The sequence below is a fragment of the Mytilus edulis genome, chromosome 1 (genome assembly GCF_963676685.1).
Source record: "Mytilus edulis chromosome 1, xbMytEdul2.2, whole genome shotgun sequence".
In the NCBI taxonomy this organism is placed as follows: domain Eukaryota; kingdom Metazoa; phylum Mollusca; class Bivalvia; order Mytilida; family Mytilidae; genus Mytilus; species Mytilus edulis.
In genome coordinates, this window is record NC_092344.1 from 14,135,189 (window position 1) to 14,162,277 (window position 27,089).

General features: G+C 31.6%; 1 protein-coding gene across 2 annotated transcripts in view; it reads right to left on the bottom strand.

Moving 5' to 3' along the window:
- Window positions 1-27,089, bottom strand: part of LOC139524656 (mannan-binding lectin serine protease 1-like) — a 123,302-nt gene that overhangs the window by 71,647 nt on the left and 24,566 nt on the right. Inside the window, exons 3-4 of one of the 2 annotated variants that reach the window (XM_071319632.1) lie at window positions 11,871-12,043; window positions 1,403-1,515 (exon numbers count right to left, since the gene is read on the bottom strand). In XM_071319632.1, the coding sequence (XP_071175733.1) occupies window positions 1,403-1,515; window positions 11,871-12,043 (286 nt within the window). Of the gene's footprint in view, window positions 1-1,402; window positions 1,516-11,866; window positions 12,044-27,089 lie in introns of both variants that reach the window. The other variant, XM_071319641.1, reaches the window with a different exon arrangement.

A 27,089-nucleotide genomic window follows, 5' to 3' on the forward strand; every position in this document is an offset into this window, starting at 1 on the left:
TAAACATTCTTTAAAACATTTATTCAAACAGGTGAAGTGGTCAATTGTTTTCTGAACATTTATTGGGTTTCAATTCTTTTAAAGATTTATTATGTTGTCTTTTATACCATATTTGCACAACTAATATGTTGCATAATTGTGAAAGATTTCTTAATATGAATCCTGATTTCAAATCACCGTTAACTATCTCCTTCGAGATTTTTGTACTACAGTACAAAACGTTTTAACTAGCTTACTATATTTTCTGATAAATTACTTTGATTTTTTCAGTTTTCGACTTTTCTTCACGAGCATTCTTCATGAGAAAAATAAGTAATTAAGTTATTGATAAAACAAAGTACATGCAACCTAATAATACACTGTAAATTTGGTGATAAACATTTACATGAAGCGTGGTACTGCTATCAAACACAGTTAATATTTCTAATTAAACAAGTTCTGTTTTTATCTTTGTTTTGTGTTTACGAAATATCATATTATGTAATTGACAGCTTGTAAAAACTATTTGATAAAATATTTCATGGGGAAATGTGTCTAAACGTTTGATCAAGATAGGATTGTAAGATAACTGTATCTAAATGGTTTTTTTTTGTTTTTTTTTAAACTTTTTGTGCAAAGAAGACAATTTGAAACAGACAACTGTTTTTTGTTTACTTTATTGTTTTGTTGTTGCTCGATACATTACTCTACTTATTATAATAAAGACTCAACGTAGTGTTATGAATAGGCCATCGATGTTTGCCCCCTTGAAATCGAATATCAAAAAGTAACTAATATCAACAAATATCTACAAATATCTTACACCATTAAGATGATCATTAGATAGTAGTTGGTCAGACATAAGTTTTCATTTTCTAAACTCTTTTATTGTATAAATGCATTTGTGACTTAAACTTTTCGAAGAAAGTAAAAAAAAAATGCATTTACGACCAAATCAGCTTCATTTGGAGATATAGTCATAAATATTTAGATATGATCAACAACATTACCAACCATTATTTTGAGATACAGTATTTTACACACATGTTTCAACATTAAAATATGGTAATCGTCATTTTTATTTGATCTTTTTGTATATGGGAGTTCTTACCAGAACGACACATTTAGAAGGAGGAACATTTTGTTTTATTAAATCAAGACTATAAATGCAAGAAAGAAATTTTAAACATCCATGTGGATTTTTTTGTCAAGTTTATGGAAAAGTTGCATTCACTTGTTTATAGATGTAATAGCAGTTAAGTCATAAGATCTCCCTATTTGTATGATGCAAGCAGTTTTTAAAAGTAAACAATGATCCGTTTAAAGTTTAATGAACTTCTACATCCGGTTGTTTATTATAGTTCAAACATGTTATTAAACATCTGACACGTGAAAGGCAGTTGCAATTGGAATGTTTACTTACTACAATTCTATACAAACATGTTGTTGATTTTGGATAGTTATCAGGATATCCTGGAGATGTAATATAACCCTCACTTCTGATCATAGTATTACACTGTGAAGAATCTTCCTCTCCTTGAACGATAAAGGAAAATACATTCAAATTCTAATAACAATATCATTCACATCATAAAAATAATTCTGTCATAACAAGTGATCATTTCTCCATAGATAGGAAGCTTTACAGGCTGTTTAGGGTTATATGTTCTTTGTTGATATTACAATGGTTGTTGATTATTTCGTTCATTATATCGTTTTATTATCTATTTGTATTTTTGTATTTTTATAATAATTCTTGTCTTTTGTTTCTAAACTTTTCTGGCGCTTTTATAGTTTCTTGTTTAGTTTAGCATTGACCCTGTGTAGATAGCCTTAGAAAAAAATGATTTCTTCCATCAACAAATGTCAATCTTTTTCTTATCGCGTTTGCCTTATAAATTTTTAGAAAACAAAAGGGTATTGTCTGTCTTAATCGTTAACGCTCATTCACTTTAGTTAGGCCGTTTGTGGACCCTGGTGAATTATTTCACTTATTGATATTCAGTGACCTTTTATAGGTTACCATATTGTATGGTTAATTATTGAAGGCCGTTCGACCACCTACATATATTAACATCGATATTTGTTGTTCTATGCTGAAAAGTAAACTCATTAGCAATACTACTACACATCCTTGTATTTTAGAAAAATTTCATGTAATTCCTTTTTAAAACAAACTGCGGTATTTATGTTTGGATTAATCATGGTCTATTGCCTTTTCCAATATAAGAAGTATGTCAGATATATAAAATGATCTAGATTATTAATGGTTTTTAAAACTTGTGTCGATTAATTTTACCGTGCTTACTGAACTACTAGCAACTGAAATTAATTGTACTTTTCTACAAAGCTCGTGTTAAGTATGATTATATATGGAACGCCGGAACTGTCTTATAGTGTCAATATTTATTGTGTTATAACGTCCTGTCATTTTGTCTTTATGTTATATGCAGATGCCCTTATTTCCTGACACGGCATCTCTGTGTCATGTACAATTAGTAATTTGTTTGGTCAAACAATTGTATGATATGTAATTGCTAAACTTTGTTGTGTAAAATATGCATTACATTATGCTGTAACTACTATAAATTCTGTGAATACTTCGAAACTTTATGATCAACCACCTTTACATTCTCTCATATTTTATCTATGTTCTGTCTATTCTTCTTTTACGTCAGTCAGTTAATAATTGCGTCTTGTCTCAAGTGTTATTGTTATGTCAAATGTGCTAAAGGTTTTGTTTTGATACACCTTTGTTCTAAGTAAATGTCATGATATTATAGTCTTTTGGCGTTATGTTGTGTTTATACATATGTATCTCCAGTGAAAAACACAATACATCGTGGTATAATTCATATGCGTTTTGCCGAATAATTGATACTCTCTGTGAGCATTCATGACATCTTGTGCAAATGCCTTTTACATTATGTGCAAACAACTAATACGTTTTGTGCAAACCTCGTTTACCTTATGTGCAAACATCGTTCACCCTGTGTGCAAACATCGTTTACCCTATGTGCAAACACCTATTACGTTATGTACAAATACCTATTAAGTTATGTATAAAAACTACATCATTATGTGCAAACACTATTACGTTATGTGCAAATACCGCTTACATTATGTGCAAACACCATGTAAGTTATGTGCAAATGCCTATTCTAATATGACGTGCTTCTTTCGCTTTGTAAACCACACCGTGATATAATTCTCGATATATCTATACTTAGCGCAGACTCCAAGATGTAAAAAAATGGCTGTTTAAATATGCCTCCCACGTAAATCCACATGTATCGTAACCTGTGTGTAAACGGTTGTGGATTTCGCTGTGTTAACAATTTCAATTGAATAAAACCTTACAGAACATTTATTCTGATTCTGACGCATAACAAAAAGAATTTACACATTAGAGAACGGGAAAATGGACAAAAACAAAATAAATTAAAATTCCGCGAAATTCCAGTAAAGATTTTGGCGCATTATCGTCATTTCAAAACATGACGTCATACGAATGAAAACGTCAAAGCTGAAGGTTTTTTTTATTGCGTTTACCTTCTAAACTCGGATACAATTGCATTAGAATAAAGTTTTGAGGTAGGTGTTGCTTGTATTTTGTTGTATTGCATTATTCGCGCATTTACTGATTTCAGCAAGTCAACATGGCGGCTCCTTGGTTACAACATGTCAACAGTGAATTTGACGGTATCTTACGATAAAAAATGTAAATTTAAAATTGCAAATGTTGGGTTTACTGACAAGTAAATAAAGTAATCATATTTTTTTCTAGCGGTTAGTTAAGAAATCATTCATGCAGGTTTATTAGATTTGTTTTATATTTATCGAACATTGGGTAAAATAGAACAGCCACACACACGGTATAGGCCTACCCATCATCGCTTCAGTTTTTTAATGATCGTATTTGTCCTATTAGAATCGAAATAATTCATAGAAGCCATAGATTTGTTGTAAATTTACACATGGCCTGGGCCGTGATATTCGTTAATTTTATCCCTCGCTAACGCTCAGGATAAAATTCGAATATCACGGCCCAGGCCATGTGTAAATTTCCAACAAATCTATGGCTTCCATGAATTATTTCTTAATTACATTATGTCCAAACATCTATTACGTTATGTGCAAACACCTATTACGTTATGGCCAAACCACGGGGGGGTCTCTTCCTATATAAAGGTATATACATATGTGCCGCTGGAATGGGTCCCTTTTTTGATCCGTCAAATATATCAATGGGGTGCAATTTTACCGAGGAAATATATCAATAGGTAGTAATTTGATGTATAATAAGATTGTATATGCATATAGGTACTATTTGAGCTGATAAATATATGAATGGGTTATGATTTCGCTGTGAAATATATGTATAGGTAGGGATTTCACAATTATTCAATATATGAATGGGGGGTGTTTTTAAAATCCCAGCTGCACACCTGTACCCAAAATCCCATGTTGAGACCCCCCCGTGGGCCAAACACCTATTACGTTATGTGCAAACACCTATTACGTTCTGGTAAACGCCTTTTTGACACAGATTAAAACAAAACGCATCAATGATATGCATTTTGAAACTGAAGAAAATTAAAAGTTTGACCTTTTTAACAAACTGTGGATAATTATATTGATTGGTGTAAAAATGCTTTATACATACAATGTATCTTGTTTTATGGGAAATTAGTTTGCTCTACTTTAAGAGAGACTTTATGCATCCATGCTTTGAAAATTTGTTTACTTTAATTTTTAAATTGTAATAATATACACACATGACTTTAGTTTTCAAGAGGTACAACCGAAAGGTAAAATACGATATAAAAGGAAGATTTGGTACGAATGCCAATGTGACAACTCTTCACAAGAGACAAGGATAATTTGTTATTACCCTCCCAGTAGGGTTTTCATCTAGCGAGAAAAGTGTACTAGATTAATTCTACAAATGTAATAACGTCTCCCACGATTCATGTAGCAGCTAAGGAATCCTACAAAATGTTTAAGATATTATTTTCGTTCATTTCCTTTAACAGTTGTGAATATTAATTCCTCCGTCCCTAACAAGGCGTGTTGAGACGGGTGGGTGTCCTGAAAAGGGGTGGTCAGGTGATCCGATTTTGGAAATGACGCATACAAATATTTTTTTCTTAATGAAAGGGTTATCAGCCTTGTTTCACTTTCACTGGCCATACTCGAAATTAAATCCCGCAACTTGAAACTCCAGATAATGACTTTCATTTATCCGTTTTTGGTCCGGTAACTTTTCGAAACGTGTCATCAAGAACGATACAAAAAAAATACATATTCTAGTAAATTGTAATTGTTTTCTCCTATTATTTCTTATTTATCTATAAAAAAAGATGTGGTATGAATGCGAATGAGACAATTCTCCACGAGAGACCAAATGACAAAGAAATAAATAACAATAGATCTTCTTATGGCCTGTAACAAAAAACCCATACCGCATAGTCGGCTTATCTATTTATTTTTTTACCCCATTTAATTTTTCACTAGTTTAAAAAAAAAAATGGTTACAGTTAAGTAATTTGCTATTATCCTGCAATAAGCTAGTTATTGTATACAAATAACAGACAAACAACATTTATTTTTGCTTTGTTTGTACATGTACACAATAATTTTCCTGCTACCCGCTTCCATGTTGATCAATCGGTAATATGAATATTTCTTTCTGGGTAATAGTTCATTTTGGGGTTTCCTTCGAATCCGCGTTTCAATAATTGTAAAAATCAGAGACAATGGTGTTTTAAACAACTTATGCTTAAATACCAGGTGTAAATTGTAAACAATATATGTACATTGTCAGAAATATAAAATGTATTAGTTCTCGCTGCGAAACAGGAGAAAATTCGGCAAGCCTCGATTTTCGTCCTGTTTCTAAAACTCGTACAGATAAATTTCACGTTTACCGACAAAGTTCATTTATAATCAATACATTATCCCACAGTTGTTGATATGAATTTATCTTTTTGTTCAACATTTCAACAAATATCGTCGTACAAATTAGAAACATCAACCTATTTTCCGAACAGAGAGTCATAAATTCAATGAATATTATTGCGGGATATACGGTATAAACGGTAAGCTTCGATGCGTTTAGTTATGAACGGGAATGTGTCGATAAATATTGCTAAATACACAATTAAGCCAAATGTTCATAAAAGTGATTTTTCTGCACATCATTATTTTGAGAAATCTTATTTTTTTTAAAATATAAAATGTCATACAAATATATTCTATTGAATCTAAATGTAATCATTCTAAAATATGTTTTGACAGTTCCGTTAAAACAGCCATTTTTAGATATATCTGTCCCCCTTTTCTCGGCTTATGTTAAAGCGAGACGGTTTTTTTATTAATAGCTAGCGAGGCATGAAGTTCATACGATTAAATCCAAATTATTCTCAAAATGCGGGAACAATCTTGAATTGATGCAATCTTGTACGTCTTGAAATCGACGTAACATATTTAGTCAAAATTCTTTAAAAGAAATCACCTATATAACGAAAAGAAAACTGTGACAGACTTTAACACGAAAGGGAAGGCTTAAATTCTTCAGTTATTTACCTGTTACTGATTATAAATTAAGAAAGTTCACTTGTCATGATTAGTATTGTTGGAATTTCGGAACTCTCTTGTTCATTCGTTTAAAGCACCATGAATCAGTTGCCAGCTAACTCCCAGTTTACAAAAATCTTTATATGTGCAGTATGTCATTGATACGATTTGAGTTCTCAAACTGAATTAAGATAAAATAAGGATAATAAGACATTTGTAAAAAATATAAAACCCTTGTTATGTTTTTTGTTAATTTTTAAGAACATCTTTATGTTAAAGATATTAATCAAAGTACTGAAGTACTGAACATCGGAACCGCATCTCAGAAAACCAAATCACATCTCTTTACACATTATTTTAAAATTTGTAAATTACAGTTACATGTATATATACTTTTTATCCATTTGTATATCATTCTATTGCACTATATTAATTAAAGTGCTGTGCAGGTGCATGGTGGAAACTCTTCTGTAATAATTCGATTTTTCTGATAGATTGAATTTGAGTGGGCATTCATATTGTCCAGGAAATATTCAATGTCCCGCACAGAGAGAGGGAGCAAAGACAGATAACTCTGCATGGGAGATTGCAAACGTTCTTGAGATATTCTTCCACATGCGGTAACACACTTTTTCTGTACGTGTGTATAAATATTAAAGATTTTTTACTTTATTTATATTTCTAACGAGTTTAACGACATTTTCATATCATTAATTTATGTTAAAAAAAAAATATTTTTAGGAGTTTCCATTTGAAATGAATTAAGAACAAGTGATAAGGAATGTAATTTTGCACTCGATAATGTCCCCGTATTTATTATTATCATGTTTATAGATCGGTTACAATCTCAAAACGAAGGTTACGTAATGGAAATTTAGGCGACAGCAATACATCTGAATGCCCTCACGGTCATCCGATGTTAAATGAATAGAGAGGTTGTTCATTAAGATATCATTAGATAAACAAACACACGGACCTAATTGTTTTTCTCTTTTTGATTTCTCATTCAATGACCAATGCCGGAACCAGGATTTTTGAAAATGATGGAGCTGCGTTTGTTAGTTCTATAAGCAGTTTGATTAAAAGGGGGCTCGGGACTCAGTTTTGCCAAAACTCCCTGCTAATTCCAAAAAAAAAGAGGTGGCGGAAAAATATCTTCGTTATCGGTCAATATAATCTGACTGGACGCATATTTAAAAGAGGGACGAAAGATACCAAAGGGACAGTCAAACTCATAAATCTAAAACAAACTGACAACGCCATGGCTAAAAATAAAAAAGACAAACAGAAAAACAATAGTACACACGACACAACATAGAAAACTAAAGAATAAACAACACGAACCCCACCACTAATGTATTGACCTTGTCAAAAGTCTATAATTCATAAATGTAATTCGGCGCCTTCCAAAACCATATGTTATGATTATGTATGTATTATGTATTTAGATATGGTGATCTATGAAATGACCCGCTTGGTGCAGATGAAAGAGAACATTACATAAGTAAGGTCGTTAGTACTCTCGTTTAAATTGTTTTACATAATCTTTTCGGGGCCTTTTATTGTTGACTATGCGGTATGGGCTTTGTTCATTGTTGAAGGCCGTACGGTGACCTAAAATTGTTAATTTCTGTGTCATTTTGGTCTCTTGTGGAGAGTTGTTTCATTGGCAATTATACCACGTCTTCTTTTTTTTATATCAACTTATTTTCCGTTTACATTTTCCGTAAAGAAATGAGGTTGCATTTTTTTTTACATGTTGCTTTTTTTGCTTCGAATAACAGGGCAGAGCTTTTAGTTTCAGTCGATATACACGCCATCTTGAAATAATTACTTGTCACATATACATTCTGTTTGTTTGCTTAATGATGTGGCTGATATTCAGCAACAACTATTGGTTTAAATGAGATAAATAATTACAGACTGTTCTCTTCTGAGGATATTAAACCATCAAATGCCGGAAATTTAACTATGTGTATTACATTTCAGAACAAATGTTATTAGTTCATGGTCGTTTTATTATGCATATATTACACACTGAAATTGAAAATTGAAATATCAATCATAAATACGTCTTTATTTTCAATGATAATCTGCAATATGCACGATTTGTATGATAAAAAATGTTCCTGTACAATGTTTTCAAAAATGCATTTAATGTATTTTAAAATGTTTTATGAATTATGTCAATCTAGGCACACCTCCAGAGAGACACACCTCGAGAATCGTGTCTATATATTTGTAAATATTTAAATTTTCAACAAGTAAAGTGAACAAAATATAAAAAGAATGGATGTATAACGCACACTCTTTAAGTAGAACAAAAAACTAAATATTTATATAACGTTTTTATATCAATCAATATATAAAAATACTATATTTCAAATACTCAATCAACAACCCGATGCACATATACTACCTTCAGTTCACATTCAGCATCCAATGGATATTACCTTGAAAAAGAATACAGCGAAGTAGTTCAGAGCTTTTTAGAAAGCTAAAACTTATAATTTTCTTAATTTTTAAAGGGTATATCACTGATCTATGCGTTTTGTTTTAATCTGTGTCAAAAAGCGTTTACCAGAACGTAATAGGTGTTTGCACATAACGTAATTGGTGTTTAGACATAACGTAATAGGTGTTTGCACCTAACGTAATAGATATTTGGACAAAATGTAATAGGCATTTGCACATAGCGTTATCGGTGTTTGCACATAATGTAAGTGGTATTTGCACATAACGTAATAGTGTTTGCACATAATGATGACTGTACTGGTTATACATAACTTAATAGATATTTGCACATAACGCAATAGGTATTTGCACATAAGGTAAACTATGTTTGCACATAGGGTAAACGATGTTTGCACATTGGGAGAACGATGTTTGCACATAAGGTAAACGAGGTTTGCACAAAACGTATAAGTTGTTTGCACATAATGTAAAAGGCATTTGCACATGACGTAATGAATGCTCAGAGAGAGTATCAATTGTTCGGCAAAACGCATAGGAAATATACCATGATGTGTTGTGTTTTTCGCTGGAGATACACCTGTAATAACACAACATAACGCCAAAAGACTATAATATCATGAGGTTTACATAGAACAAAGGTGTATCAAAACCAAACCGTAAGAACATTCGGCATAACAATCACATTTGAGACAGGACGCAATTTTTAACTGACTTACGTAAAAGAAGAATAGACAGAACATAGATAAAATATGAGAGAATGTAAAGTGGTTGATCAGAAAGTTTCGAAGTATTAACAGAATATATAGTAGTAGAAGCATGATGTAATGCCTATTGTACACAACAAACTTTAGCAATGACAAATCATACTACTGTTTGACCAAACAAATAACTAATTTGACATAACACAGAGATGCCGTGTCATGAAATACAGACATTTGCACATAACATAAAGAAGAAACGACAGGACGTAAAGACAAAACGACAGAAAACACTAAATATTTACACTATAAGACAGTCCCGGCGTTCCATAATTATAGCCTTAAAACTGAGTCTTGTCTTATTAAATCAAGCATTTTCACATAAGTGAGAATAAAAGTGACGGTTGGTTTTAAAGAATTATGCAATACACAGACATTCGAAAGAAAAGATGACAACTAGATATAAGGAGATTCGGTATGATTGCTAATGAGACAATCCTCCATCAAAATCATCCCTAAATTTAATAGATGCCATCACGAGTTGGTTGACTGTTATTGAATAAACGTTTCAGAGATGATGTAGGATATGTTCGTTATGTCGAAACTACAATCCCCATCCCTTTCATGAAGGTGACCTACCGAATTAGACTATTAACCGGGTTTGTAATAAAATGAGCAACACGACGGGTGCCACATGTGGAGCAGGATCTGCTTACCCTGTCGGAGCACCTGATATCATCCCAAGTTTTAGTGGAGTTCGTGTTGCTTAGTCTTGAGTTTTATATGTTGTATTATGTGTACTTTTATTTGTCTGTTTGTCTGTAGAGGGGCAAAATGTTTTCTGATCTGTGCGTCCGTTTGTCGATTCGTCCGTCCGTCCGTTCGTTCGTTCGTCTGTATCGCCTCAGGTTAAAGTTTTTGGTCAAGGTAGTTTTTATGAAGCTGCAGTCCAATCAAATTGTTCCTTATGGTATGATTTCTCTAATTCTATAGCCAAATTAGACTTTTGATCCTAATTTCACGGTCCACTGAACATAGAACATGGAAGTGCCAGTTTCATGCAGTTTAAAAATTTTGGTCAAGGTAGTTTTTGATGAAGTTGAAGTCCAATCAACTTGAAACTTAGTACACATGTTTCAAATGGTATGATCTTTCTAATTTTAATGCCAAATTAGATTTTTTACCTAATTTCACGGTCAATTGAACATGGAAAATGATAGTGCAAGTGGGGCATCCGTGTACTTTAGACACATTCTTGTTAAGCCCTGGCGTTGTCAGTTTATTTTCGATCCTTGAGTTTGACTGTCCCTCTGGTACATTTCGACCCTCTTTTATGAAATATCGTTGGCATTCTTTCCATTTCTCTCTTAGTTTTAAACGAAGAATACTTGTGTAAAAAAGATGAGATCGTTATTTGTTTGATACTATATCCCAAAAAGAGATATATCTATTGTCATTACACTAATTGATATTTGGACGTTTTTAGTATAATCATATGAAATAGCAGCCCTTAGTGTAGCTAGCTATAGGCAGTCTCGTCGTAATTATGATGTAAGTTGCAGATAGAATACTACTAGTAATTTGAAAATAGGTTTCGTGGATATTTTTTGGCAGATGCATCAATTTGATGACCATTAATAAATTTCAGATTAGTAAACTATGTTGCTATTATCTATAAAATGGCTATGGTATTTCGGCGGTAATGAAAGATTTCTAAAAATAGTGGCAAAAATAGAAAAAAAATACTTGTGAAATGACTGTGTCATAGCTCTCGATTAAGTTTCTAGCCTGGAAAAAGCTATTATTATTATAAATTATTGCCATAATGAACGTAAACGCACTGTCTTATACTAAATAACCTGTTGTCGACTATATTGGAACATTCTCCTCGATACTTATTTTTTTTTAATATAATGGGGTGCATCACGTTTGCTTGACAATAACAATGACTATATTTTTCAAAAGATAACCATGTTAAAATATTGTTGGCACTTGAGACTCAAGTTAAAAAAATTTTTATAACGCATACCTTTAAATAATTTGTATTCCTTACTTATATTTTCATAATTAAAGATGTAAACTATTTCATGTATGAGCAAGGAGATATCACTGTCATGATCATAGTATATCAATACTTGCCTGTCTCACGATACTGAAGTGTAAACCCCTGATAATTTTGAAGTTGGTCTGTAACGAAATAAATGTACACAGCAGGTGACTCTGATATGAAGTATATATCATCATAACCACAAAACCTGCCCACTGAGTAGGTAGCATTGTCCTCACCATCTCTTATATCTAGGTAGTCCCAACTGAAAAAAGAAATAGTTTTATTTTCATGATGACTTAGAAAGTTATCCAAACAAAAAGATTCTTCGTGATGATTAATGAGTTTTTTTCTTAATTTTTGTGCTATTGTCATATGTTTTTATCGGTGTGAGAAAAATATTTTCCCTCGCTAGTGAAATATATGTTCTCGGCAAATATTTGGTCGAATTTTATTAAAACAGACACGCTTCGCGTTTTAATATTAAAATTTAACTGTCTCGAGTAGAGAAATAACTTAACACACCTGATGCAGTCGTGGAATCTATATTTCAATTTTTGAAAGAATACAATTATAAGAAAACGATCTGCATTTCCAGTATTACGTTCGTTGTTAAGCTGGAACAGTTAAATGTCATTTACAATATATGTAATGGTCATTGCAGTTATCTTTTAACTACGGCTATGTATAATTATGTTGTATTGACTGGTATAGTGTTTCATTTGAAGTAAAACAGAACCTATTTACAAGAACAAGTCGCTATAGGTAGACCTGTAGATCACTTTTGGTTGTATTTGCCATTGGGCTTTTGACTAATTTACATATGTGTAACAATGTCGAATCTTAGATAAAGATATAAACAAACTCTGTTAAGGGTTCGGATGATTTATTACCAGTATAAGACAAATAAACTCACTTGTGGAGTGAGTTTTTACTGGCAAGGACAAGGCACAGTTCACTAATACACTTTGTAAATAACTACATCAATGGAGTCATTAAATAGGTGATATGTTGTGTCCACACAATGAATTAAAACAATAACACAGATATATAAATTCGGGATACAATATTATGCGACTGTAATTTTCTATCTCGTGCAAATCTACCTGGTCAATACAAAATATAAATTCACCGCGAAATCACAATGACCAATTAAATACGTAATTTTAACTTAGAACCTTTTGAATATTCATGAACTAAATATAAAATGAATTTAAATAATAATATTACTTTATCAAAATTCAAGAGTTAAACGTTTATAATAAATGCAATTTATTAAAGAACTTTATAAAGATATTTTTACTAATATTTAATAGGCGTAAAAATGACACTACTACATATGCCTCGCATCTCTTTTTTTATTTATAAATTACACCATCGCAAAAGATATAAACAATTCCAATTACTAGGTTTAGTTTTATTTCAAATCAAGACTAGTTTCAAGTGTTATTCATAACAATTATAATATATGTAATTTATTCTACTGCATTATGACTTGATCAATCTTACAATTGTTACTTGATGTTTACAATTGTGTCCAATGTGTCGTACTTTATTTGGCCTTTTTAACATTTTTGTTTTCGAGCGTCACTGATGAGTCTTTTGTGGACAAAGCGCGCGTCTGACGTTATTATGAAATTTTAATCCTTGTATTTATGATGAGTTTATTTATTGTCTTATGTAATTTCACATGTTTCGCCATGACAAATATACAAAAAAGTGTTATTCATACTTTTACATTCAATTAAATTAGTTTCGTAGGATTTAATTACAAGTCGCTTCCATTCTAATAATACTTTTAACTTTAATGCAACATTAAAACCATTCAACTAAGGACAAATTTGTTTTAGTTAAGAAAATACAGTCGGCAATATATCTGAGTCAACAAAATCTCCCACAAGTATCTTATTTTTTTATTAGTCTAATATAGTATAGTGTGGGTGGGTCAATTTGTTAATGTTAAATTGTTTATATTTTATTCTTAATGTTATTATTCGACAAGAACTTTCACAATAAATGGATCGTAACAGAATAAAATTTAAAATTACACCAAATGAAGCATGTTAACACTAACACTGTACTTTAAGTTAACCATCCTTTATTTTCTGTAGTGAAAAGAGGTGTGGAAGGTCACGTTACTGCAACTCTAATGTGCATGTTTGTTCCTTTAATCTTCTTGTCATTCATGCTTCTGATAAATTGCATAATGCTTGGTATTAAACATGTGAAAAACACTTCGTAAAATTGCAAAATGGTATATGAAATGGCAATGGGTTTTAAATAATTAAAGGGAGATCTGGAAAATAAATATGCGATAATGAAACAGCAAACCTTTAAACAAAAAACAAAAACATCAGGTCAGCATTCAGTCTTCAATTATAGGAAGGTACCCACATAATAGGTAGAAACAAAAACAAAAGCGAATAGGACTTACTACAGATCCGTCCAATTAAAGAAACTGCGTTATATTTATATGTAACAACACCAAAGCATAGTGTGTCCTATCCGGTTTAAAGTTAAAAATTAAAAAAGCATCGAAAAAAGTAGTTCCTAGAATTTGACAATTAGGAAATTAACCATGAATCACCTTGCAGAAAATGTTTTCGAAATCATAAAGATATATCGTGGGTGTTTTGAAGCATTTTATGTTTTCATTTGGTGTTCCAAACAATTGTTTTTGGAAACTTGAAGTGACCAGGTTACTATAGCTTGATAACAGGGGTAGAGGGTGAAAAGATGGTAATTTTATATGCGATGGCGGCTATTTTCTTAAACACAATAAGGCAATCAAAACAATATATATGTTTAGACAAACTCTGTTTCTTATCTTTTTTCTTTGCTTACAATATATTATCTGCACGTTTCTAGCTACGTACAAAAAGTTAACACTACAATATTCCCAATTACGCTTAAATGAGTATCAGGTGAATGGCCCAAGTCAATCCTTATTTCGGAATATTTTAACTTTGTTTAGTAAGAACGAGGGGCAAAGTTTTTATAATCTTTTGAGATTAGTGCCGAGTTGAACGGTTATAATAAAACTGCGTTTAACAGATGACTAAGGGGTAAAACATAAAATTTCATAAACAATTTTGATTGAAATCATATTCTTTTCACGTTTTTCGCAAATGAATGGCTTACTTCTTATCTATTTACGATGATAAGCTATGATTTTTGTTGTTTTTGCAGGTATTGTACTGGTAATAAGTACTATTGTGAAATAGATAAAAACAGATGTAATTGTACGTATTAGATCTAGCTGAAGACGAATGATTACTGATAGATTTTGAAAATATGATTACCGTAAAATGGAACTGAAAGATGTCCCCATTGAGAAATATTTACATTACGAACGATTCAGTACTGTCTATTTGTGTAACATTGGTGTTACATAATATAAACTGCATCCGTGGTATTTGTGCAGTCAAATTGAATTGACCGTATATTCATTTGTGATATAAAGTCACTGACCATATATCGTCTGGTTTATGACGTTGGCAATGGATTTTCGTAGAGTTTTATTAAAGACGTCAATAAACAATACAGGTTCGATCCTTACTAAAAAGTAAAGGCGTTTACTCTAAATAATTCTAAGCTTTGTACAAATAACATTTACATTTAGAGACAATATTGAGACAATGTATCATTATTCTATGTAAACAGAGTGCTTATAGAAACGTTACCCATCATAAATCAAGTCCCCTTTGGTTCCCTTTTTGATAAAGATACCAAATCTGCGTTCTATTCATTCTCCAACATTTGTTTACATGTAACTTTAACTGTTAATTTCGTTTCGATTTTTTTTATAAACATGCAATAAATTCCATTTGGGTCAATATCAAAATGTTCGTCCAAAATGTGATAACGCTGGATCAAATGCAAAGGAAATCTGCATAACTTTTAGAAAATCTTTGCAATTTAGCGGGAATTAGCTGTACTTGATGTATTTAAAATGAGTTGCCTTTGGTAAATTAATGCAATTTGTGCATAGAAAAGTGCAGTTTATCCATAATACATTTTAATCAATGAATTCACAGCTGGTGTAACTAAGGAGTTTTAACAATTATCCAATTGAATATATTGTTATAACGAATTTTAATTTTGTAAAGAATAAAGTTAATGATGTCCTTGCATTCGAAATTATTGTGCCAGGCATATCTGTCGTTTATGTTATTAAATGTTACATAAAATATTTAATCGCAGCAAATACACGGGATTTACATTACAATCATATTGCAACCGTAGAATATAATTACTAATAATGTAAAACAAACTTAAAAAATCATAACCAATTCAGAGCATGCAGACAGTAACTCAAGCATATACGTATTATCCTTAATACTGTTTCATTCATTTTAATAAACGATCATATACTAAGGGAAACGGATGAGCTTAGTATGCTCCTTCTTGATTTTTATAGATTGAGTATACATATGTAGTGAATTTAAAGTCGTCTTCCATTTATTATACGATTCGCAATAGTATGCTTGGTCTGTATCAAATAGCATATCGATTTAAGCAGTTTTATCTGCTAGTTTGAGATAGGGATATTGTTCAGATCTAGAAGGTGTTTTATTGATGGTTCCTGCCTTTCTAAGATTTATTCACAACCGATTTCATAAACCGTTTACGTGTTTGTTGAAACCTTCGAAGATCATACGCTGTGTATATTTAATATTACCGAAATGTTGTGACGATTCGCTGTCTCTTTAAACCTTGATAAGCAATGATAGTTCACTCTATGGGCAGCAACATATTAGATAAGCAACGCGTTTTCCTGTTAGCGCCTACAGTTTTTTCTAGAGGCAAAGTCGCTTTACTGTTCATCCGAAGGAGACATACGCCAGTATTAATGTAACAAAATTTACTCTGAGTACAACAGGAAAAGTTTAAAGGCTGGGAGGGAAAAAAAGAAGATAACAATGCATTTTTTGAAAATAAATGCGTATTAAGGCTCTTGAAATTCTCTTTTGTTGTCACAAATGCTTCAAGTTTTTTTTTTTTTTTTTTTTTTTGAGATTTCCCACTCTCGTATAATTAATTTAGTTTATTTATTTAGCTTGAAATTGTCAATAGAGAGTCAAGAACAATCATAAATGCCTGAATATAGATACCTAGATATAAAAAAATCCTGGTGCAAAGATTTATTTGTACTCGATTGAATCTTGCGATGTAAACACGGTCATATGTGTCCTTATGGTGAACTTTAAAGTAACCTTGCCTCTAGGAAACCTGTACACTGTAACAGGAAAACTCGTTTCCAGAAACAATTTCTTGCTGACAATAGCGTGTTACTAAGTTAATATAATATATAACCATTATATGATATTTTCATAGTGTTTTACTTGAACTCTTGCTGTTCTATTCGTGCAAAATTTATATTCTCTTTTATTCACTTTTATCGAATCGCGCCATTATTCATTTCAAATATAACGTTTTTTTTATAAACATTGATTAAACGTATTCTGTGAAATGTGTTGTTGATTTCAGTGTTACTGGTGAGTATTTTGTAGATATAACGCGCGTCTGGCGTACTAACATTTTATCCTGGTATGAATGATAAATTTATATACAACCACTGGGACGATGACATTGCTGGTGTATTTTTTCTTCCTGAGGGTATTACACTCTCAGTATCTACCTGTTCTCTTCTGTTCTGGTATATACCTCCGTTTTATCGGAGCACTCCACTTGTCGAATGAGTATTAAAATTTTAAATACTTAACCAAAAAATCGGACATTTTTATATTTACGATATGAAAAATATAATTTAAAAATAAAATTAGTTAGTTAAAGTGAATTAAATAAGGGTTTGAAATGTCTTTGATAATATATTAAAAGATATTAATAAAAAATATTAATCACACGTCACAAATTGCGGCACTTTGATTTGCCACTATGAATAAATAAAATTTTACAAGCTAGTAATTTCTAGTCAATAGGTGCCCTGCCAAAGCAAATGTTAAATTATATAGCATTATTTTGTATGTTGATATTCATAGACTGAGCTAGTTAGCTTGGCATCCCATGCAGACTTTATAGACTATATTAAATATTATTGTTATATTTTCAAGCACTTTTGTATTGGCATTTAATTATCATTTATATGATCATATTCATAAAATAACTGTTAACCAACCTTTGAAATTTTTGAATTACTTAGATTTCCTGCCCCAGGAATACACTACAATAGCTATATTTTGAAAAAATCTTAATTGAATATTTAACAAAATAGTTTGGGAAAAGTTGAACTTGCAAATAGGAAAGCATAGAAATTATAAAAAAAAATATCTTAGCTCTTATTCGTTTATTTTTCACATGACTCCTGGGCTCAGTTTTGCGTATTTACTAATGTGACTGTCCGTTAAACTTCGGTAACACAATCGACAGTATTTTAGTCTACCACCAAAAATCTCTGTATGAAATATATGTCGAAAATACGTGATAGATTCTTAATAGATATACGAGTTGTTCAAATTGGACTTATTTTATTGTATATGAATGCACAAGGTTCAATAATTTTGATAGCAATATAAATACAAGCACTTGTTTCATATTATTCTTAACTTACTGATTCCGGTTAGCACATAAATAAAGACAACAGTAGCAGGGTTTCCCCTGGGTCATTTATTTTTTTCGCCACCTCTTTCGCCAAAACAATATATTTTTCGCCACTTTATTATTTTTTTCGCCAAGTAACATAAATATATTTTTCCTGTTGTGCCCTTTTGTACTAAGACGTAATTTTTACAACAAAACAAAAGCGTTTATCACATGAAATTGATCCCTCATTTCATGTGTAGTCATTACATTGAAGGGTTACTCTCATTCGAGGGGTTGTTCCCAGCCTTTTGGATAGATTTTTTCATAACGACAGTTTTCTTTTCTTGACCATCGTAAATGAAAAAGTTGAGACGTACAACTATGCTTGAAACACGTGCATGTGTCACTCAAACGACCTTATTAAAGTCAAAGGATAAAAGAATTAAAGTTTTAAATCGGAGATTTTTCTTGCTTTTGAACAATTTTCGTCACAACAACAGCTTTCTTTTCAAAACTATCTTTAAAGGGAGAGATGTCAAAAGTTTGCTTCAAACACGTGCGTCGCAAAGATGTAAATAAATTCTGTATGTGACATTTATAACGGAAGCCATTTGACCATATCATTTTGTGAAACAATTCAATCAACACCTTTATTAATTAGTCCTTTGTTGTCGATAGCTATATAATGCAATCAGCTGATTATTGATTTTCTGTCTATATCTTAATGAGGTCAAGGTGAATTTCGAGTATTGTCTAATCGGGTAAAGTCCGAGAAACTCGAAAAAAGTAAATAAACAAGATGGAGGAAAATAAATCAGTTTATATATTTCTTTAGCCAAATTCTTTCGCAAATGACGAATTTTTATCGCCACAATTATTATTTTTTCGCAAATTGCGAAAATGGCGACCGCCAGCGGAAACCCTGAACAGTAGTATACCGCTGTTCAAAACTCGTAAATCTATGGACAAAAAACAAAATTGGGGTAACAAACTAAAACTGAGGGAAATGCATTAAATATAAGAGGAGAACACTGTTGGAATATTTGTGTGTGGCAAGCATGCACCTGTAGTTTCTACGTTTTCTTTTTAGTTAATATTGACTTCTATATTATAAAGTCAACTACATTTTCATTTTACAGTCTTAGCACCACGGAAAGAAGTTCACTTATATGGCATTATATGATGGATATAAAAAAAAACCATGAAAATTGTAATTATGAGATAGCTAAATGCAAAGATTATTTATTTTGAGCGGTGAATTACCACATATGGTACTCGGGGGGTATTTCCAAAATATGATTAAATCTTTAGAAAACGATTCCAATTAGGTGTTCTGCAACAATAGATTATCAATCTAAATTTTATCTATAATAAACGAAGAGATATTTACATGCAGCGTCAATTTGTTTGTAAATTTCAAGCAATACAATTATTTTCATTTGGAAAACAGGCTTAACATTCAAAAGTATTTCCGCTGGATTTATTTGTTTGTGGAAACATTGATTCTGATATTATTTTAATCAATGCATTGCATGTCGTGATTGAGGATGAACAAAAAGAAAGAAATGTCCATTGGAACGGTCTTTTTCGTACCGTAGCATTTAAAGCCAACCTATATATTCATATATGTATAATTTTCGTAAGCAAACTTTTCCTCTAAGCCAAAACTAAAATTTGAAATCAAAGTATGTCAAAAATAAAAACAGCATCTCTGAAAGAGAGGCGAAAGACAACAGAGGAACAGTCAAACTCATAAATCGAAAATAAACTGACAACGCCATGGCTAAAAATGGAGAAGTCAAACAGACAAATAATAGAACACACGAAACAACATAGAAAACTAAAGACTGAGCAACACGAACCCCACAAAAACTGGGGATTATCCGGAAAGGTAAGCAGATTCTGCCACATGTGGCACCCGTCGTTTTGTGCATGTTATTACAAACCCAGTAAAAAGTCTAAAGCGTCCTTTAAAAAGTAAGTGTTTTCTATAGATGGTGTGCTCAATTTTCCTGAAACCATATAACAATATCTAAAAATAAAGACAATACCGTTAATCCAATATCGCGTTTTATTCATAATGATCAAATGATAAGCTTTTCCTTCGTAGTCCAATTGTCTTTCAGCATTGAAAAGACATACCTTTCTGTATTTATTTTAGTTTATATGAATGTATGTTTTAAAGGTTATCAATTGTAGATCGAATTTTTGATTGAAGTAATATCCACTGTAAATTACGATCGTTGACTATTTCCCTGCCTTCACAGTGCAAATTGTTTACTCGTATTCGAAACATTTAAATTTATCGGTCAACTATATATATACAACATGTACTTTTATTTGTTTTCGATCATACTACCGTAAGTAATTATTTAGAATCCTGATCTGGTTCTAAAATGAACCAGGAAAAAAGGAACCAATTATCGTAAGACAGCTGATCACGATATAAGAAATTGTGTCATGTGTACTATTGTTTTTCTGTTTTTCTGTTTTTCTGTTTGTCTTTTTCATTTTTAGCCATGACGTTGTCAGTTTGTTTTAGATTTATGAGTTTGACTGCCCCTTTGGTATCTTTCGTTACTCTTTGAATAATGCAACTTCACCTTTTTAGACTAAGAAATGATGTAAGATTGCCATTATACCACTATCCGCCGTGTGACTGTAAATATATTGAGCAAAAATCACATCGCATATTAACATATGAAGTGCATCGACAAATAAAACGAGATGCGAAAGGTACCAAAAAATAAAATAAATAGAATAAAACGAAGTGCCAGGAAAATTCAAAATGGAAAATGGCATATCAAATGGCAAAATCGAAAGCTAAAACATATCAAACGAATGAATTACAATTGGTAAACTATTGAATTGGAACATGCATTTAAATTCATAAGTGGAATATAAACTAGCAACGCCATGGCTGAAACAAAAACAAAAAAGACCAAGAGGGTTGACTTCAACTTCACCACTTGAAACTCATGGTTTAATAGCTTACTTGTGAGGACTAATCCTCTACCAAGGAATGATGATACTAATTACAAACTGTTTCACATAATAAAAAAATCAAAGTACAAAACAAACGAGAATTGGCATACAGTAATAAACAACTAACTGATGAATTCGGATTGACACATACATAATGTGATGAGGTTCATTGTGGACATTGTCGTCACATCCGTCAATAAGGCGTAGACAACTTTTGTATTTGTAGCTTAATAATATGTTACCGATTTATATTCAATGGTCAAGCCGTGCTGAATATTATTATTAAACTACTATTTTCGAAATTTCGACCGTACTAAAGTTTGGAATGGATATTTAACTAATGGTCCTTTCTTTTTACATTCATGAAAGTTATTAACATACTGTTATCTTATTTTCGAACTTTCAAACTAAGTCCTTTAAACTACTTCCAATTGTAATTTATTATAGCATGTTTGCTTCATCAGTAGAAGTCTTTTGTATCTTTGATGTGTTTTGAAGAATCATTGATGAGGTTTTTTTTATGTTTATATCGGTTGAAATGAATTCAACGGCACTCAAACACAAATACGTTATGTACTCTATCTTGCTTTGTTTACCAGACCGACTTTCCATTTATGTGTCTTGTTTCAGACAAGAATTACGGAACGAAATTAACAGAATAACAAATGTACGCATCAATAAGAAATTAGATTCAAGGAAAGTAAGGAATTATTATAAGTCAATTCCATGACGATCAAAATGGCAGATATTTCCAGGTATTTCCTTTTTAAAGTTTAGGTAGTGACTGAGAATATCTATTGATGTATTGAATATGCGTTTGGTTTCTTTTTTTCGGCATTCATAGTAAGCTTTGACCTATATTGAAATCCACGTTTAGCAAAGCAAAAGAACGACATATAAAGTGTACTTGATGTAAGGACATGTCAGGGAAAAAAGATAATAGACCCTCTTCTCTACATGGACACTACCACCTAATTAAATTCTAGTTTTTGTCTTGTAAAATTCAGACACTGAATGACACAACTAATTTATTTTAAAAACAATTAGTGTGTGTTTAAGTGATTGGAGGTCAAATTTTTTTTTGTTGTGATTATGATTGTATTATGATTGTAAAACAAATCACAATTGAGAGACCGGTGGAGTTGGTGACAATTAAAATTATAAATCAAATAGGATCATAATAACCACGCCGAGAATACAAAACTAAAAAAGCAATAGTCATCAAAAAGCAAAGCGTCACACATGAAAACTAAATGTAGGCAAAATTGGGCATATCTTTTTGGGTAAAGCTGCTTATCTACCCAAACATGTTCGAAATGGCAACATTTGATCGAATATATATATAAATCAAGAACTGTAAATGAAGCTTTAACAAGAAAGTAGTAAGATTGTGACATATATATATATTTGTTAGGCAAAAAAGTCATTTGCACAAAATATGACACTATCCAAAGCATTGTATTTGACATACTAATTCCAACTTGATGTAGCTTATTATTCATGCAGCCATCACAATCAAAGGGATGGCTCTTATTACTGATTGTTGTGAACGTTAAATATCGCGGCAGTACCTTTTTGTAAACGTTACTTCGTTCCCGGCAAATTTGACAGTTGCCGATTTAACGTTACGAAATTCCGCCAACATGTGGCGTTCGAATAACATCTTTGTTTTCTAGCTTGTTATGAATCTTACATTTCTTTAGTTACTTGTATTTACATGCTTTATATTGTTAAATCGGTGTCGATACGTACGAAATCATGCTTGCTTTCTTTATAATTCATATTTACGTACGTACTGACAATTATTTACATGATTAACCTTGACCGGCAACGGACTATATTCTTACACGCAAGGATAAGGCGTGCTAAGAACTATAAAAACCGGACTTTTCTTATAACGAAACGCATTTGAACCAAGCTTAAAAGAATCCAAGAGGTAATAACGCATACACGAAAAACACATTCAAAAATTTTGACATATTGTATTTCATTTACCTGTATTTATTATTATTGATAATAATAATCTCTGATACTTTTAAAAGTTGTTTAGTCATTATTTAATATCCAGAAACCAAAGATATTGTTTTTAAATTAAAGATTGGCAACAATCTTTACACTGATCTTACCGCCGAGCATGACAAATCAGAATTATCATTGTTAAACAACAATCCGTCAATAAAATAAACAGATGTCTTGATATTACAATATGTTCTTCAAATAAGAAGCAACAGAGCATGACAAACCTTAAACAGTTCCATGTCTAAAAACACATAAACGATATAAAGATTCTTATAGTAGGTCAGTTGCATGTTCGGTCTACATAAGGCACATCAGTTACACTCGTAACAAGTTAACTTGGTAAGCAAACACACTACCCAGTCAAGTATAATTGAACACCAAACCCTCAAAACTGAAGCAATTGTCATCTATGTCTAGGAAAATATAAAGTGCTTCGTATGAAATAAACTATGCACTACTTTGGTATGCGAAAAGTCAGTTTACTTCCACGAAAAAACTATCACAATAAAAAAAAAAGCTTTTGATATTTTTCCACATTCATTCGCTAAAAAAATGCGAATAATTGTTGAAAATAATTTTAGTCGGAAGCATGAAACTCGTTCAAACGTAAATGTCTGGGTCAAAGTAAAAATAATTGAATACAACATGAAACTCAATTACCCCATTTATTACTTTGAAATTTAAGAGCAATAGTCTCACTCTTCCTGTTTCACTGTCAGAATGTGAATCTTATCAATTATTAGTGGATTCTTGCGTCATTGATTAAGGAAGAAATTGTTTTTCCCGGATCCATTAGACTTCAGAACTGAATCAACCAATAACAGCTTCCAACCTTCAAAAGGTATTTTATAGTTTGTGATAATGTACATACAGTGTTCGAAAACCTGGTATCTTTGATGAGGTTTATTTTAATTTTAATTAACGTGGAAATACCCCTTGTATATGAAAAACCTTGAGGAACTTTAACGAATAGCCAAACTATCTAATCCAATTTGGATGAGGAAGGTTGAGCCTAACTATTTTTAAAAAGGGTACGCTAACATTTCGACCGGGTTTAATAAAATGTGTGACATGTATGTAGACCGATTAAGCCTTTTTTTAATACACTTCAAACGTTTGTGATAATTTAACAATTACTACTGAATCTTTATTGTCCGAAATAATGAAGTAAAATCACTTGAAAATCATTAGGCAAAGTAAAATTTTATCATTTTTCTTTTATGACTGATCGGTTATTAATTTCCCTAACGAAGAGATATTTTTACACTGAACCGGTGTGATTTAAATGAGTGATACGAAAAATGTTTTAATATGGCCTGTTCAGCAATTGGTACGGACTTGTGGCATTTCCTTTGGCTATTCGTTCGTTGAACGATGGCAACGAAGTGTGGTGTTTTCAATTATATATAAAAAGGTTAAATCACAAAAATACTGAACTCCGAGGAATATTCAAAACGGAACGTCCTTAATCAAATGGCAAAATCAAAAGCTCAAACGCATCAAACAATTGGATAAAACACTAGCATGTTTTTCTCAAAAATAGAACTTTGGGCAATTTGATTTAATTCTGAAGCGTACTAAAAGGTTGAAGACGTCTGATTTAACACTAGTCTCATCCTGACAAAATATTCAAAATAGCGTCGGCGGACTTTTATTTGAAGTGAAGCTTGCGAATAGAAAATATTTCACTAAAATTTTATTTTACCATAAAAAGAAGTTTCATAATTCTTGAGAAATGGATCTTGATACTCAGTACTCGCCGATGGCTTATTTATTATTATATTGGATTTAAAATAATCTCTAGTTGATTTGAAGAGTACTCCAATTTTCACATGTTATTGAACCTATAATGATCAAAATGCACATCTATCATAAATTTTAAATGTTTGGGTTATAAACTATACAGAAGAAATAGATATAGGTGCAATATTCAAAACACTCCATTCAATTATAAATGAAAATGAATTATTAAAACCTCTTCGACGTAGGTTGATTAAAAATCAGTCGAGACAATATTTCATTTGAATAATTTTCTTTCAAAATCAAGAGCATTTATAATTATACATGAAACTCCAAAGTTTGAAAGAAAAAAACAATCATACATGCCGTTTTATTCTATTCAACATTTCATCCTTTCTGCTTTTTTGCATTTGCCCACCAAATTCATAATGCATATTAGTTTTCTCACCCGGTATATAGAGAGAGGAGCCTGTATTTTCGGAATTTAGACGGTGGCGGGGTTAAAGATGCTTGTGGGCGTCCAGAGATCCCCCTAACTTGGAACAGAACAACAAAGTAAGTTTAACCACGGCACATTATATCCCGTCCCAAGTTAGTAGCCTGTAATTAAGTGGTTGTCGTTTGTTGCTGTGTTATATATTTGTTTATCTTTGATTATTTTGTACATAAATTACGACTTAAGTTTTCTCGACTGAATTGGCTATTAATTGTTATTACGGAACCTTTTACAGCTGACTATGCAGTGATGGCCTAACTCATACGGTGACATTCTTTGTTAATTTTTTGGGACATTGGTCTCTTGTTAAGAGATGTTTCTTTGCAGTCATACCAGAACATCTCTTTTTATATGTTCATAATTAAAATATATAGGACTTAACGTTCAAACCAGAAAAATATGGTAATCCACAGGGGCTTGTTTAGTGGGTCAGACGAGGTTTACTGTCAATGGCGGTCGCTATCATATGTGTTTTATATATGATAACGATTGTTATTGACAGCAAAACCTCGTCTGACCCACTAAACAAGCCCCTATGGATTATCCATTAGTATTTTTGAGGTGTTTTGATTTAAGATTTAAGTTATACAATTTACTCTGAAATTTTGCTTATAATCAAAGCTGGTGTCGTGATAAAACTTTCTAATGAAAATAGCACAATAAAAACCGAAAAAAGTTGTTTTTGGTAAACACGACATTGACCAAGGGCTTATAGGTCATTTAATTTGTACATCAGCTAACATATTCGTCGATAAATCTTCCTTATCATTGACAAATTGAAATGTATGAATAATACAATAATGACAAAATATAGCCAACTGTAAAATATAAAAATTCCCAATACATTTTTTTTCATATTATTCACAACGAGGCCGAGTATTTCCTTGATTATTTCGTTACCGATGCAGACATATGCTCATTAAGTTGACTGATAATTTTACTTCCCTTTATCAATCAAGAAGAAATATGGTATTGTTAACGTTTTTTTACGTTTTCGCTGAGACCTGTCAGAATTAATGTGAATACAAACTGTTAAATTTGCAACGCAAATGTAATTTTCTATCTTAAACTTTTGACTTTTCAAACATATGTTCCAATTAAGCGTAAAGATCTGTACTTGTAAATATCGCACAGTGCAAGAAAAAAGTCTGTTATGCACAATTTTAGTTATATAGTGTCTTCCTAATGTGACTTCGCACCAAAGACACGATCTTTGGAAATTTATCACTCTTATATCACTGATTGATAGGTGTCTTGTGGCAAATATTTTAAACAAAGTCAAGACGACAACAAATTAGCAGTAAAGATGAAGAAAAGGCTATGGGATAAAGAATCGGAAACTGTAACCTGCCTATATAATATTAGGGTTTCTGTATGAAATCAGAATGTTTGCCTTTATTTGGATTACATACGACAACACTTAGAGTTTTTCAAAGGATCTTAAATGTGCAGAGGATTTAAACGTAGCAATATAGCTACTAATGAAATCAGAAATAACTTCCCAATTAATACCGAAAGAGGATGTACT